Source organism: Vidua macroura, chromosome 2, assembly GCF_024509145.1.
Source record: "Vidua macroura isolate BioBank_ID:100142 chromosome 2, ASM2450914v1, whole genome shotgun sequence".
Lineage (NCBI taxonomy): Eukaryota > Metazoa > Chordata > Aves > Passeriformes > Viduidae > Vidua > Vidua macroura.
Window position 1 is genome coordinate 5,499,892 of NC_071572.1, and position 11,829 is coordinate 5,511,720.

Consider the following 11,829-nt stretch of genomic DNA (forward strand, 5'->3'; position numbering starts at 1 on the left):
GCTTCCCTCCTCAGTGCCTCGGCAAGAATATGAACAAACTTAGAGTTTATAAAAAGATTCATAAAGATTACCCAGACCAACAAAATATGGGCATGTGTGCACCTGTGTGTATGCACACACACACCACTCTCAAACAAACATCCCTGCAAAAGACCAGGCATTATGCAATTTGGGTCCTGATTATCAAGGGATACATTTCCAATAGTTACTGCTTCTGTACTAATTAGAAGGGCATGCTGAGCTTTTCCAGCTGATGTATCAAGCAAGAAGTTCACAGTATTCATTTAAAGTATGTGTATCTGGGAGGTGTGGAATGGGGATGTTGGTTCCTTTAAATAAAATGAGTGTTAACAAGAGGGAAAAGGAAAAACAACAAATGGCAATGCTTCCATTTTTGTCTCTTATGAATGCATAATGCTGCATGCCACTGGTTTTCTGTTTATTTTTTTTTTTTAAAGAGGTAATCATCTTCACAAACCCATAAATGAATATTGTGAAAAAGGGAGGCTCTGGTCCCTTCTTTGAAAAGCCTCTCCCTGCTGTGTCACCACTACTGACAGCTGCTAATCTTGCATAACAGCAGAGCTGTATTGGTCTGACTTGAGTACAGTACCGAAGAGTTCTTCCCCAACCACATCCCTCCCTGCCCCCACAAATGCCCCACCCATCTGCCCCATCATTATTTTTTTTCCTTTAAAAAAAAAAAAAAATCAGTTTCTATTCGTATTTGTTCAGTGCAAGAACAGTAGAAGCAAAAAGACATACATATTGCTTGTTTCAGTCCTATAAAGTTGCCAGCTTTCTGAGCCAGACAGCCTCTTCACATACTTCAAAATTTATTGCTTCTGAGAGTCACTCGGCCCCACGCTGCCAGCCAGCCACGGAACAGTGGTGAAAGTTCCCCGCAAGGAGAGCGGCCCGAAGCTCTCACTTGACCAGCACAAACTTTCCCAGCTGGCTGGAAGTCAGGTCCTCCATCTCACAGTCCCCGTGCTGCAGGGTGACGCCGTCGTAGCTCGGCGACGGCGCGGAGAAGCTCTGCTGCTGGGAGAAGGTGGCGGCCAGCGGGGGCACGCTGCTGCTGCTGCTGATGTACAGGTGGGTGTCCAGCAGGTGAGCGGCCGACGACACCGGGGACACGCTCACACCGAAGAAATGAGGTTGGAGCAGTTGGCTGCTGCCGGCGAAGGCCAGCTCAAAGGAGTTCTCTCTTTGCAGCTCTGACAGCAGAATGGAGTTGGAGGCTTTGCAGGTACCTGGCCCGTCAGAGGAGGGGATGCCGCTTGCCGCAGGCGTCTGGGAGGTCTGGGGACAAGCTGTTTGGAGTAGTTGGTGATGCTGGAACTGGAGCATTCTGAACAAAATCCAGGCAGGAAGAGGTTAATTTGCATTGCTAGGATAATTGCATGTTCTATTCTTTCTTTTCTTGCCCCTAACCTTGACCATAACTTTCCCCTTTGTTTCCTTCTCTCTATCAAACCTCTCCTTACCCCAGCCAGTACAATCAAAGCAAGCTGCCCGTGCCAGGCTCTCCCTCATTCTGTAGTGGGCAACTGTCACAACCAAGTTTATCTGGTCACGATTTGGCCACCTAATAATAGATGTTCTAGAGACAACGTGTGCAGATTAACCGGAAGCTCAATTTTCCATCTTGCTTCTATGGGAATGAAGAGGTGCCACCACGTATGACATTTGAGGCCACTGGAACTGTGCCTCCTTTGTGGGCTGTAACTTTTCCAAATTACAAGGTCTCACTTCCTTGCCATGGGAAAATTACAGGAGGAGGCAGAGGAGGAAAGAAATCATTCCCAAAACTAACAAAGAAAAACACAGCTTGCAGTAGGGAGAAGCAATGTTTTCCCCCACACTACCAAACTGCTTCTCAATTCAGCAACCTCCAAATATTTGAACATCGAGATTTTTGAGTGGAATTGCACGTCCTGTGTTACGTGTGCCAGGGCAGGAAGCCACAAAGGAAGCCAAGCAGTTTACCCACTGCCACACAGCAAAGATGGACGACAGGAACCCCCAGAGACCAAACCCCCAACCTCTTTTGCTGTGTTTACCCCTCCTTGCTTACCCTTAACGCAAAGTAAACCCAATGAAAAGACACCAAAGCTCCTCCCTCACCTCTGCTGCTGCAGCACCTCCTCCAGGAGGCTTCTCCCCTCTCTGCTGCTCCCGCTGCTGCTGTACATGCAGGTGTTGGGCTGCGTGTGCTGGAAAGGGCTCATGGCACTCCTTGCTGCCCGAGAGGAGGAGGACTGACACACCTGCCGAGCAAAGCCTTTGATTTTATTCAAGCCGAGGAACCCCTTGGCTCGAGCGTTCTTCCGCAGCTGCTGCCTAAAAGCCTTCAAGCCTGTGGGACATGAGGAAAAGAAATGCACTTTAATCCTCCTCAGCGTTTGCCTACAGTACAGATCAGCCTTTCTGGGCACTGCCTTCCTGGGTGTGAGAGCTGGGCTAGAAGAGCTCACATTCACCCTCTGCCTGGTGGCCAGAGCAGGATTTAGGTAATGGAACAGGGGCTGGGACAGCTGCACCCTTGTGCAGATGGACATGCATGGCAAAGGAAAAGCCTGAGAGGAATCATGACGTTGTACACTCCATATTTTAGGAGGAAGGTGGAGCTTGCCATCCCACTCACGGCAGCAGAAATATCTCCATGGGCAGGCTGAATCAGTGTCTGGGAACCTTTCCTCCAGGCACCTTCCCCAGGGCATCCCACCCTCCCTCAGGGCCCGTGAACACGAAAGGCAGGATATCCAGGTGTCCAGCCTCAGTGTAACAAGGGCAGCCAGTCCCCCTGCACCCTACCCTTTCCCAGTGGCTGTTGGGAGGGTGCAATTCCTCAGCAACAAAGCCAGGAAGGCATTACCTTGAGTTAATGAGGTATCAGATGCTCGCCTTCCTTCTTGGAAGCTGACAGGCAGGAGAGAAGCACCTCCCATGCAGCCCTGGGCTTGTAACACGGGAGCGTCAGACTGGGAAGCGAGGAAAGGCGACGTCATCCTCGCTGTGGCCGGGCTCCCCGTCATTACTTGACCTGCCAAACAGCTGCTCAGGGCCACTGAGCTGTCATTTGAAGATGAAGTAAGGCAGCTGTCTGAGCTAGTTCCCTCTGTGGGGCTGGCAGAGGAGGAAATGACTATACCTATGGAGGGGAAGGAAGGAGAGAAAGAACATTCCCAAGATGAGTACAGGAAGGAACAAACATGACATCAGAGCCTTCTGCCCACCTACACTGGCACTAATAAACACCCTCGAGCTGGAGAGGTGTCCAGTAACTCTTGTTGACCCAGGGCTTGACTCCAGCAAGGGGTCATCAACAAATAACCTCAGTTTGGGCTCCTGTCCAGCTGGCAGGGCTCAGCCAGCAACACCAGCATCACCAGGCTGTGCTGGATCAGGCACACAGCATTTCTTTAGCACAACCAGGATGATGGTTTTGTGAACAGTTGTGCTTATTTAGTTGGTTCACAAACCAAACACAATCAGTGAGGTGTTTTTTGTTAAATTCAGGCCCTTTCTCCTCCCCCAGTACAACAGCAGAGGCAAGCAAACCAGGTTTGTGACCTGCTTGTGAGCACGCTCCCCTCTGAAGAGATCCAGGTGAAATACAACAGCACAACTTCTCTTCCCTAAGGGCCCTGCTTATCTGTAGGAAGACAGAACTGGGGAGGGCAAAGTACAAACCTCTTTTCTAGGCTTTCCTACCCCAGTCAAGGTAAAATCAGCACACTCTCCCTCAGCATGTGGCTCTATGGCACTCCTTCTCTGCTCTTTTCCCCTACCTACAGACATCCTTCATCTCTCCCAGACTTACTTACATGGAGGGACGTGCTGATAGAAATGGGTGGTCACTTCAGCCAGGGTGTGCCTCCTGCTGGTGTTGCTAGGGATGCAGATGGGGTGGTCATATGCCTTAATTTCATCTTCCAGCTCCTTCTCTTGCCTCACTTCCTCACTGATGGTGGTCTCCAGCAGGCTGTTCGGGGAAATGGAGCGGTTCCGGAAGAGCCCGTTGAAGTTGGTATCCACAGGGAAGAACACAGGCTGGAAAACATGCCAGATCACAGACTTCAGGGTCTTTTCCTTATTTCTGCACTACCTTTTAATACTCTCCACAATTCTGTGGCATGTCTTCAGTAGGAATATTGTTTGAGAGGCTATGTGACAATGTGGCCAAATGCCAAACAAAACATAGCAGGGAGAGAACAAAAGTCACAACCCCCATTGTTGTGGATTGGCAGAACAATGAAACAAAAGAAGCAACACAGAGATTAGCAGGGAACACCAACCTGTAATGGATTGCTTATGTCACAGTCCATTTCTGCCTGCAAGGATGGCTGAATCAGGCTCTGAGGTTGCTGGTAAAGCAGAGATGATCGCAGGGTTTCACTAGTGAGACTGTCCTGAGGCATCTGGAAAGAGAGCGATGCACAGAAGCCATCACACACACTGCAGTTCCACATGACTTTTCAGATACTGGAGAGTCACAGAATTTCAGAGACACCTTCCCTGCAAGCTCTCTCCTCATGCTTTCTATGAAAATGAACAAAGCTAATATATCAATGCCAACACAAACAGAGAACTCCTCCTAAGTTAGACAATTTAACTGGAAGTGCAATTTGCAAAGGCACCCAAACCACACTTTAAAAGGGGTGGGGGCAAAGAAAATAAAATGAATGTCAGAAAAACACATTGAGTGACTCATGGAGTACTTCTGAAGAACCTACAGGATATGCAACAAAGAAGCATAACCAAGCCATGCCTAAAAGGGCAGATTTCCATGAGAAGTCTAATCCTGTGGCTCATTATTGACCTGCACTGGAGGCAGACTATTCTTTGGACCATGACCCGCGGTCACTTCCTAGGAAACAGAGCATTAATATTCACTCAGCCTCCTGCTGAAGAACAGCAGGCTGTGTCCTGTCAGAGGGCACCACTACCAGAACTGGTTTTCAGAAGCTTGGCAGCTACATGGAAAGGGAGATCCAAAGGTGCCTCTCCTCACCTCAGCGTTGGTGATCTCGGAGCTCCTGGGCCGCGGCTGCCGGCCGGCTGCCGGCCGAGTGGACACCTGGCTGCTCCGGTACTCCTTGAGGCGCTCCAGGAGCAGGTAGTAAATGGCAGCAAAGTGGTTATAGCTGCTGTTCTGCAGAGACTGGAAGACATTGGAAGGGCCTTTTGAATTACAGGATGTAAGCAGCCAAAACTCATCACTAAGGGCTCAGAGTAGCACACTTAAAAAACCAAGCAAAATCCAGAAGGGCAGTGAAGATTTTATGCTGCGACACCAGATCAAGGCCAGTCACTGAACGACTGCACCACTGGCATTCTGGTGGTCACTGCAGATGCATCTAAAGGGCAAGAACTCACCTCTACAGTCCTCTGCCTGTCGATGCCAAGGGTTTGCATGATGCCAAGGACCTGCTCGTTGTAGTCGCCCAGGTTGGAGTTGTAGTTTTGCATGGAGAAGGACAAGGACTGCTGCTGCTGAAGGGAGGGGTCAGCCTGCATCCACTTGTGCTGCTTTATCTGGGAGATGGTTATCCGCTTGGTTGGGTCCACAACCAGCATCCGTCGGATTAGCGTTTCACAGTCTGGGTGACAAAGACAAACTCATGAGCAAGGGGCAAAAAAGTAACAGCCCAGCCCCAGGTCACTGCTAAGAACACTTCCCAGCAACAGTGTAAGATGCCTATGAAAACAGGAATTAAAGGTTTGGGAGCAGCTGATGCCTGATCTGACTATCAGATATTCCAGACAGCACAAGAGATGTTCACATGCATCTGACAAAAACAGCATGTCACTGCAGGAAATGAAGCTGTACTGGATACCAGGTGGGCTTGCACCTTGTTCAAGAGCTGGTTTTGAGAGGATGCAGGTTTGATGGCATTACATGCACATAAAATAGGTCAGAACTTAGTACAGAACCCCATCACATACAACTTCCTGGTCCTGGCCCTATACTGCTTATTTACTTATAACCAGGAAATGAAGCTGTTAATGGCTATAACTGATAAACTTCAGACTTCAGCAGATAATCTCCACGTGACAACAGAGGCACGTTCACTTGGTTTTAAAACCAAATCAATCTTCAGTTACATGTTTCTCATCAGACTGTTGGAGTTCTCAGGAAACACTGCTAAGTCCCACAGTTCCTGCTCTCCTTGGCAGCACAGCCACACTGGAATATACCCCTTCTGCATAGCTAAAATATCTTAGGAGAACTACACCTATGTCAGCATTGCAGGCTAGTCTCATTAAAATCCTGTCTCCTCCCTTTTCTGAGCAATTATTTCTCCAACTAGGGAGTCGTGTATTTTTTTGATCCACAGGGATATTCTAAGAAAGGAAACTACAGCTTTTTAGATGCACCACAAAGCAGATCCCAGAAAACAAAACATCTTCCGCCCTACAGAAACCACTGGAGACATAAAAGCAAAATAATTGCCAGCTGCAAACTGGATAGCTACTCCTTTATAGCACCTGTTCTAACATTAAGGATATGAAAAAAAAAGCACCTTCAGACATGAAGTATGGGATGCGGAACCGCCCCTCCAGCACTCTTTGCCTCAGAGTTGGTAAATTGGGTCCATCAAAAGGCAGAGAACCGCAGACAAGGACGTAGAGAACCACCCCGAGGCTCTGCCAATAGAAGACAGCACAGCACATGAGTGACTCCAAGAAGAGTGGTGATCCTGAAGGCCCACAGACCCTCACAAGGTGTGAAACGCAGTTTCTGAGGAACAGCAAGCTCACCCATATATCAAGGTGAGGTCCTTCATATTCTTTGCCTTCAAAAACTTCTGGAGCTGCATAGGGTGGGCTTCCACACCAAGTGGAGAGGGGCTCTCCCGACTTGTAAAAGTTTCCAAAGCCAAAGTCTGAAATAAAGGTGAAAATCTGGGGTAAGACAACAACACTCAACCACATCCTAGTATTTCAGAAGTAGCAGAAAATGGAGAGAAAGGAACAGATGTGTTGCTTTGTTTTCTGCCTATTCATTTAAGCTATTCCCTTCTGTTCACAAAATCTGTTCCAAGAAATATCTGTAACTATTGTTTTATTTTCACTTACAGAAATACAAACATATTTACAGGCTCATCCTAGGGAAACCCAATGTCTAAACAACATGCCTGATGTTCTTTATAAAATGACCTCCTATTTCCTATTACCTGCTAATTTGATATTCATGTTAGCATCCAGCAGGAGGTTCTCTGTTTTGAGATCCCTGTGCACAATGTGGTGACTGTGACAATATTCAACTGCTGAGAGAATCTGCCAGAACTTCTTCCGTGCTTCGCTCTCGCTCAAGTGCCCGTTGGAGGTCAGGTGATCTGCAAGTCAAAATCAGAGAGGATTTAGAAACACCCCGAGGAAATTTTTCATAATCCTGCAGGTGCTGCACTTGCTGTTTGACAGTTGGCATTACATGCCTTAGGTTTTTAACCAGAATATATCTGTTACTCAGGAATGACAAAATAAAGCCATGATTTCTAAATCTAAGGAACTGTGAGCTCCATCAGTGAGGACTTACCAAACATTTCTCCATTCTTTGCAAACTCAGTAACAATGTACAGCATATCCTTTGTCTCCATAACCTGTGAAGACATGAGAGGGCATGATTAAAAAAAAAAAAAAAAAGCAGAGCCCTATGGTTTAATTCATTTTTCTATGTGAATTCTCAAACATATCCATTCAAATTTATATTTGCTGCAGCAGCTGGCAGTAAAAGCATCTAATTTTGCACCACAGAGTTCTTTCCAAGCAAACTGGTAATGAAAAAGATAACAAATCAAGGCTTATGTGCCTACATTATACAATGGCTTGCCAGGCCATTGTTCTTCTCACCATTACCAAGCTACCTAATCTCTGTAAGAGAGCAGATGAGTGTTTAGATAATTTCATACACTCCCCTTTTGTTAAAATATGCATATATATTTTTACGATTAACATGACGTATTTTGCACGTGCAAAGAAACTTAGAAGTTTATCTAAAGTTGTCTTTGTTTCAAGGCTAGTGGGGGCTCACATCAGCAGAGATAGCTGCAAGCTGGATAAAGCAAGAAGTGGTATCAGGTCCCCTGCTCCTGTCTGCAGTTGGCTGGGACATGGGGAGCTCCTGTTCCAGTGATAACAGGCTGCTGTTTGTGTAACAGCAGTGCTTGGTGCACATCAACAACTGTCAATATATTGCCTATCAATCTAGTGTCAACTTGCTTTGATATTTCACAATATTTGCCTTTGGAGGAAAATAAAAAAGAATAACTAAAATCCAAATGATGAATGAGAAATGCTGAGCGTTTCCAAGTTCATCTTCAGTCGCCACAGCACACCTTTGAAATGTTGCATTTCAGAATACAACATTTCCCTGGAAACATTTCCCTCTCAAGGAGCAGATACTTTGTTTTGGAAGCAGGAGGCTCACAACAGGTTAACAGTCCAAAAAGCCTCAAGTCTACTTCAAAGGCTGTAACTTCCAGGCTCCCAACATATAACCTTTTTCAAAGACTCTTGTCCTCCCCTCACTACAAGTACACACAGACACAAAATGAAAATAAACAAACAAGGAGCAAAGGAAGAGAGGTTCCCAGTTTAAAAAACTGAAGGAAAGTGTTCTGGGAAAGTTGCCAGCTGAATGAAATTAAGACGCGGTGCTGAAACTAAAACAATGATGAAATAATACAAGAACACACACCCTACATCGGTATGTCATCTAATTCCATCTCTGCTTCTCAGCCTCCATCAAACAGGTAAAGCATCAGTTACAACAACAAAGAAAAGAAAACTTCACTGAAAAGAAATTATGGTCCACTACCAACGTCATTTGCTGCATCAAGTGAAGTGGTTCAACGAGATGGAATTTAACCTGCTTTTCTAAATGCTCCGAAACAGTATTTTCACCCACATCATTCCACTGAAATGAACTCAACCAAACTGTTAGAATGTTTCTGTATGTCCTATACTGCCCCGTGGGCAACCCTGACGTCAGCCCTTAACACAGAATCATTTTTGTTATGATGGGTAACACTATAAATACAAACACTTCATGTGTGTCAAGGTCTTTTAAAATAATGCCTTGCCTAAGCACCTGCCTTACTGGCTCTTCAGCTTACATGCTAATTAAACTTTTTATTTCTTTCTTTTTTTTTTTTTTTTAAGCTAACAAACCCACACTAAGATCACAGCTGATAATAGTGTTTACTACTGCACATGGACTTTCAGACCTGCTGCTCCATCCATCTCCACCTTTCTCCCCTCTGCCCTTTTAGACAGGTCCAGAAAGACTGATACCTCTGCCCTGCTCATGGCAGGGGCTTGCACCAGATGACCTTTAAAGGTCCCTTCCAACCCAAACTGTTCTGTCATCTTCTTCTTAAATCCACATGGCATTATTTAAATGATTAAGAGGAACTTACACCAAAGGCTACTTAGATCTAATGTTTAGAACTTGCAAAGCAGTCCTTGCTCACAAGACAAACGTGATCCTGCTTTCTGCACAGCACTTTAATTTGTTCCCACGGTTAAAAATATCCATCAATGCAGAAGCTAAATAAATCTAAACCAAAATTCATGTTGTGAAACTCTGCAAGGGAAAGATACTTAAAATTCACTTTCAAAACTACACAAACTGCAACAGAAAAACCAAACAGTTGATTTTTCAACATATTCTAAGATACTAACGTTTACCACCTTTTCCTTTTTCACTAATCTAATTCTTCGATTAAGTTTCCACTTAGCCTTTCTACTTAGATTTATTTGGTTTAATTGTTGGCAATTGTAAATCCCTTCCACTTAAGGCAAACTCAACTTTAGTGCTTCCTTTTCTACCACTCAATGTGAGTTTAAGTCTTCCTCTTATCTAAAGCACGTAAGAAGTTCCAGTCCTCTAAACTGGGAAAAGCAGATGAGATAGGAAAAGCAAGTTAATCATAGAAGTTCAGCTAACCCGTTCCTCAATCTGAAACAAACATCAGCCTGGTTTCAACTGTAAATTTTACAGTGCATTTTGTCAAAAAACTGTCTAATGCCAGAATCTTGTTCAAAGAATGAAGACTGACTTTGAAGACATCCAGTTTACTTCAAACGGTTTTCAAAAAGTATTTTAGTATTTCAATATGCTTTCTCTCTACAAATATTAGATGCAAAAAATCACATGCAAGAGACCACAAGCATATTTTATCTACGTGCTGCACTTCAAAGGTGGACTCTTACCTGATATAGCTTGATAATATGGGGATGATTCAAAAGCTTCATTATCTGAACTTCTCTATAAATCTTCTCCAGATTGCTTGGGTCTAACCTTGTTTTGTCTATTATTTTTATTGCAACCTGCAAATTTAAATAATAACAAAACAACCTCAGGTATTATAAAACAGGTACTCTCACTGTTAAGATATCTTAAAAAAAAAAAAAAAAAGAAAAAAAAAAAAGACACACCCCTGCACAAACACACCACTCACAAAATCCAAGTAAAGTAGCTTTTAAAGTACAGACTTGACAAAGCTGATTCTGTTTTTCTGAACTGCGCAGAATTCACGGCACAGAACATTTTCGTTTTTCTTTTCTACGTCAAAGGATTACACGTAAGGTAGCGAACAGAACTGCAGAAATTAGCACTGGACAGGATTCTGTAAATCTTTTAATCCGTCCCATGCCAGTGAAAAACAGATTCCTGTAACAGACTATCTCCTACTGTAGTGACTGAGACGATTTTGACATGCACCAGAAATATAAATGCGGCTGCACGCCCAGAAAATAATTATTTCTGCAAATAAGAGCCCGGGTTCTTTGTTCTTGAAGACCACTGAATGAAAAAAACCCAAAAAACCAAAACGCCTGAAGTGTTCAAGAGCTCCTTAATTTGCTCGGCGTTTTCAGCAAACTGCGAGTAACTCAACGAAGCTACAGTGACACTCAGAACTGCGGGAGCTGGGGTGGGTTTTTTGCGCGCGTTCTTGCCGAGTTTTAATTTCGCACAGCGGGAAAACTCGCAGCCCCAGCGAAGCGCGGCATCACCGCGGGCGGGCGAAGGCAGCAGCGCCCGCGGGGCTCCGCGGAGCCGCCGCGCTCGCCGCCCGCGCCCCGACAGCGCCGGCCCCTCGCACCCACCTGCGTCTTGGTCACCCTGTGCCGGGCCAGCTTGACCACGGCGAAGTTGCCTTTCCCCAGGGTCCTCTCGATGTCGTAGAAGCCGACTCGCAGGGGCCGCTGCTGGCCGTGCGCGGCCGCGGGCGCCGAGGCGAACTCCGACATGATCACCATGGCTCAGGCGGGGGGCGGGCAGCGCCTCGGCACCGGGAGCATCCGCGCAGCACCTGCACGGACACGGCACCGCAGCGCCCGTCAGCTCCGCTCCGCTCCGCTCCGCTCCGCTCCGCTCCGCTCCGCTCGGCCGGCCCTGCCCGCCCCGTCCGCGCCGCCGCCGGCCCCGCTCCCCCCGCGGCCGCGCAGAGCCCGGCGGAGCGGCCGTGGAGCCGCCTCGTACCTGGCGGGCGGAGCGCGGTGTGCGCGCAGGGCTGTGCGGGCGGGCGGGTGCGCGTGTGAGTGCGGCGGGGCGAGCGCGCACCGGGGGGCAGGCGGCACCACGCGGGATGTCCCGGCCCCCCGCCCTGCCCGCCCCTCGCCTCCATCCGCGCACCGCCCTCCCCGCCCGCCTCTTCCCCCCGCCCACCGCCGAAAGCCGAGACGGGCCCATTGACGTCACTTTGACGCCAGCGAGACGCGCGCCCGGGCGCGGGGCTGAAGGGGAGCGGAGACACCGGGACGTTGCCAGGGAACGGGCGGCGCTGACGCGGGCGCTGATGGAGCCGTCGC

At 47.2% G+C, this 11,829-nt stretch overlaps 1 protein-coding gene across 2 annotated transcripts; it reads right to left on the minus strand.

Annotated features, from left to right (window-relative positions):
* Positions 1-698: 698 nt before the first annotated feature.
* On the minus strand, positions 699-11,570 carry SIK1 (salt inducible kinase 1). 2 transcript variants are annotated; one of them, XM_053971240.1, is made up of 14 exons: positions 11,501-11,570; positions 11,125-11,330; positions 10,228-10,344; positions 7,550-7,613; positions 7,188-7,349; positions 6,772-6,896; positions 6,534-6,657; positions 5,386-5,609; positions 5,021-5,170; positions 4,305-4,427; positions 3,834-4,059; positions 2,882-3,157; positions 2,131-2,362; positions 699-1,354 (listed from the first exon to the last, which is right to left on the minus strand). In XM_053971240.1, exons 2-14 carry the CDS (start codon positions 11,275-11,277, stop codon positions 928-930), a joined length of 2,403 nt encoding a protein of 800 aa, XP_053827215.1. In that variant the 5' UTR covers positions 11,278-11,330; positions 11,501-11,570; the 3' UTR covers positions 699-927. The 2 variants fall into 2 exon arrangements, with proteins under 2 accessions (XP_053827215.1, XP_053827216.1); XM_053971241.1 differs by lacking the exons at positions 10,228-10,344; positions 11,501-11,570 and having other exon boundaries at positions 11,125-11,464.
* Between the last annotated feature and the right edge of the window lie 259 nt (positions 11,571-11,829).

Excerpts from the sequence above, each read along its gene's own strand:
- SIK1 (XM_053971240.1), bottom strand. The coding sequence starts at position 11,277 with ATGGTGATCATGTCGGAGTTCGCCTCGGCGCCCGCGGCCGCGCACGGC. Across the intron at positions 6,658-6,771 it reads GACCTCACCTTGATATATGG|AGCCTCGGGGTGGTTCTCTA; the intron begins GTGAGCTTGCTG and ends TTCTATTGGCAG. Across the intron at positions 5,610-6,533 it reads CCCATACTTCATGTCTGAAG|ACTGTGAAACGCTAATCCGA; the intron begins GTGCTTTTTTTT and ends TTTGTCACCCAG.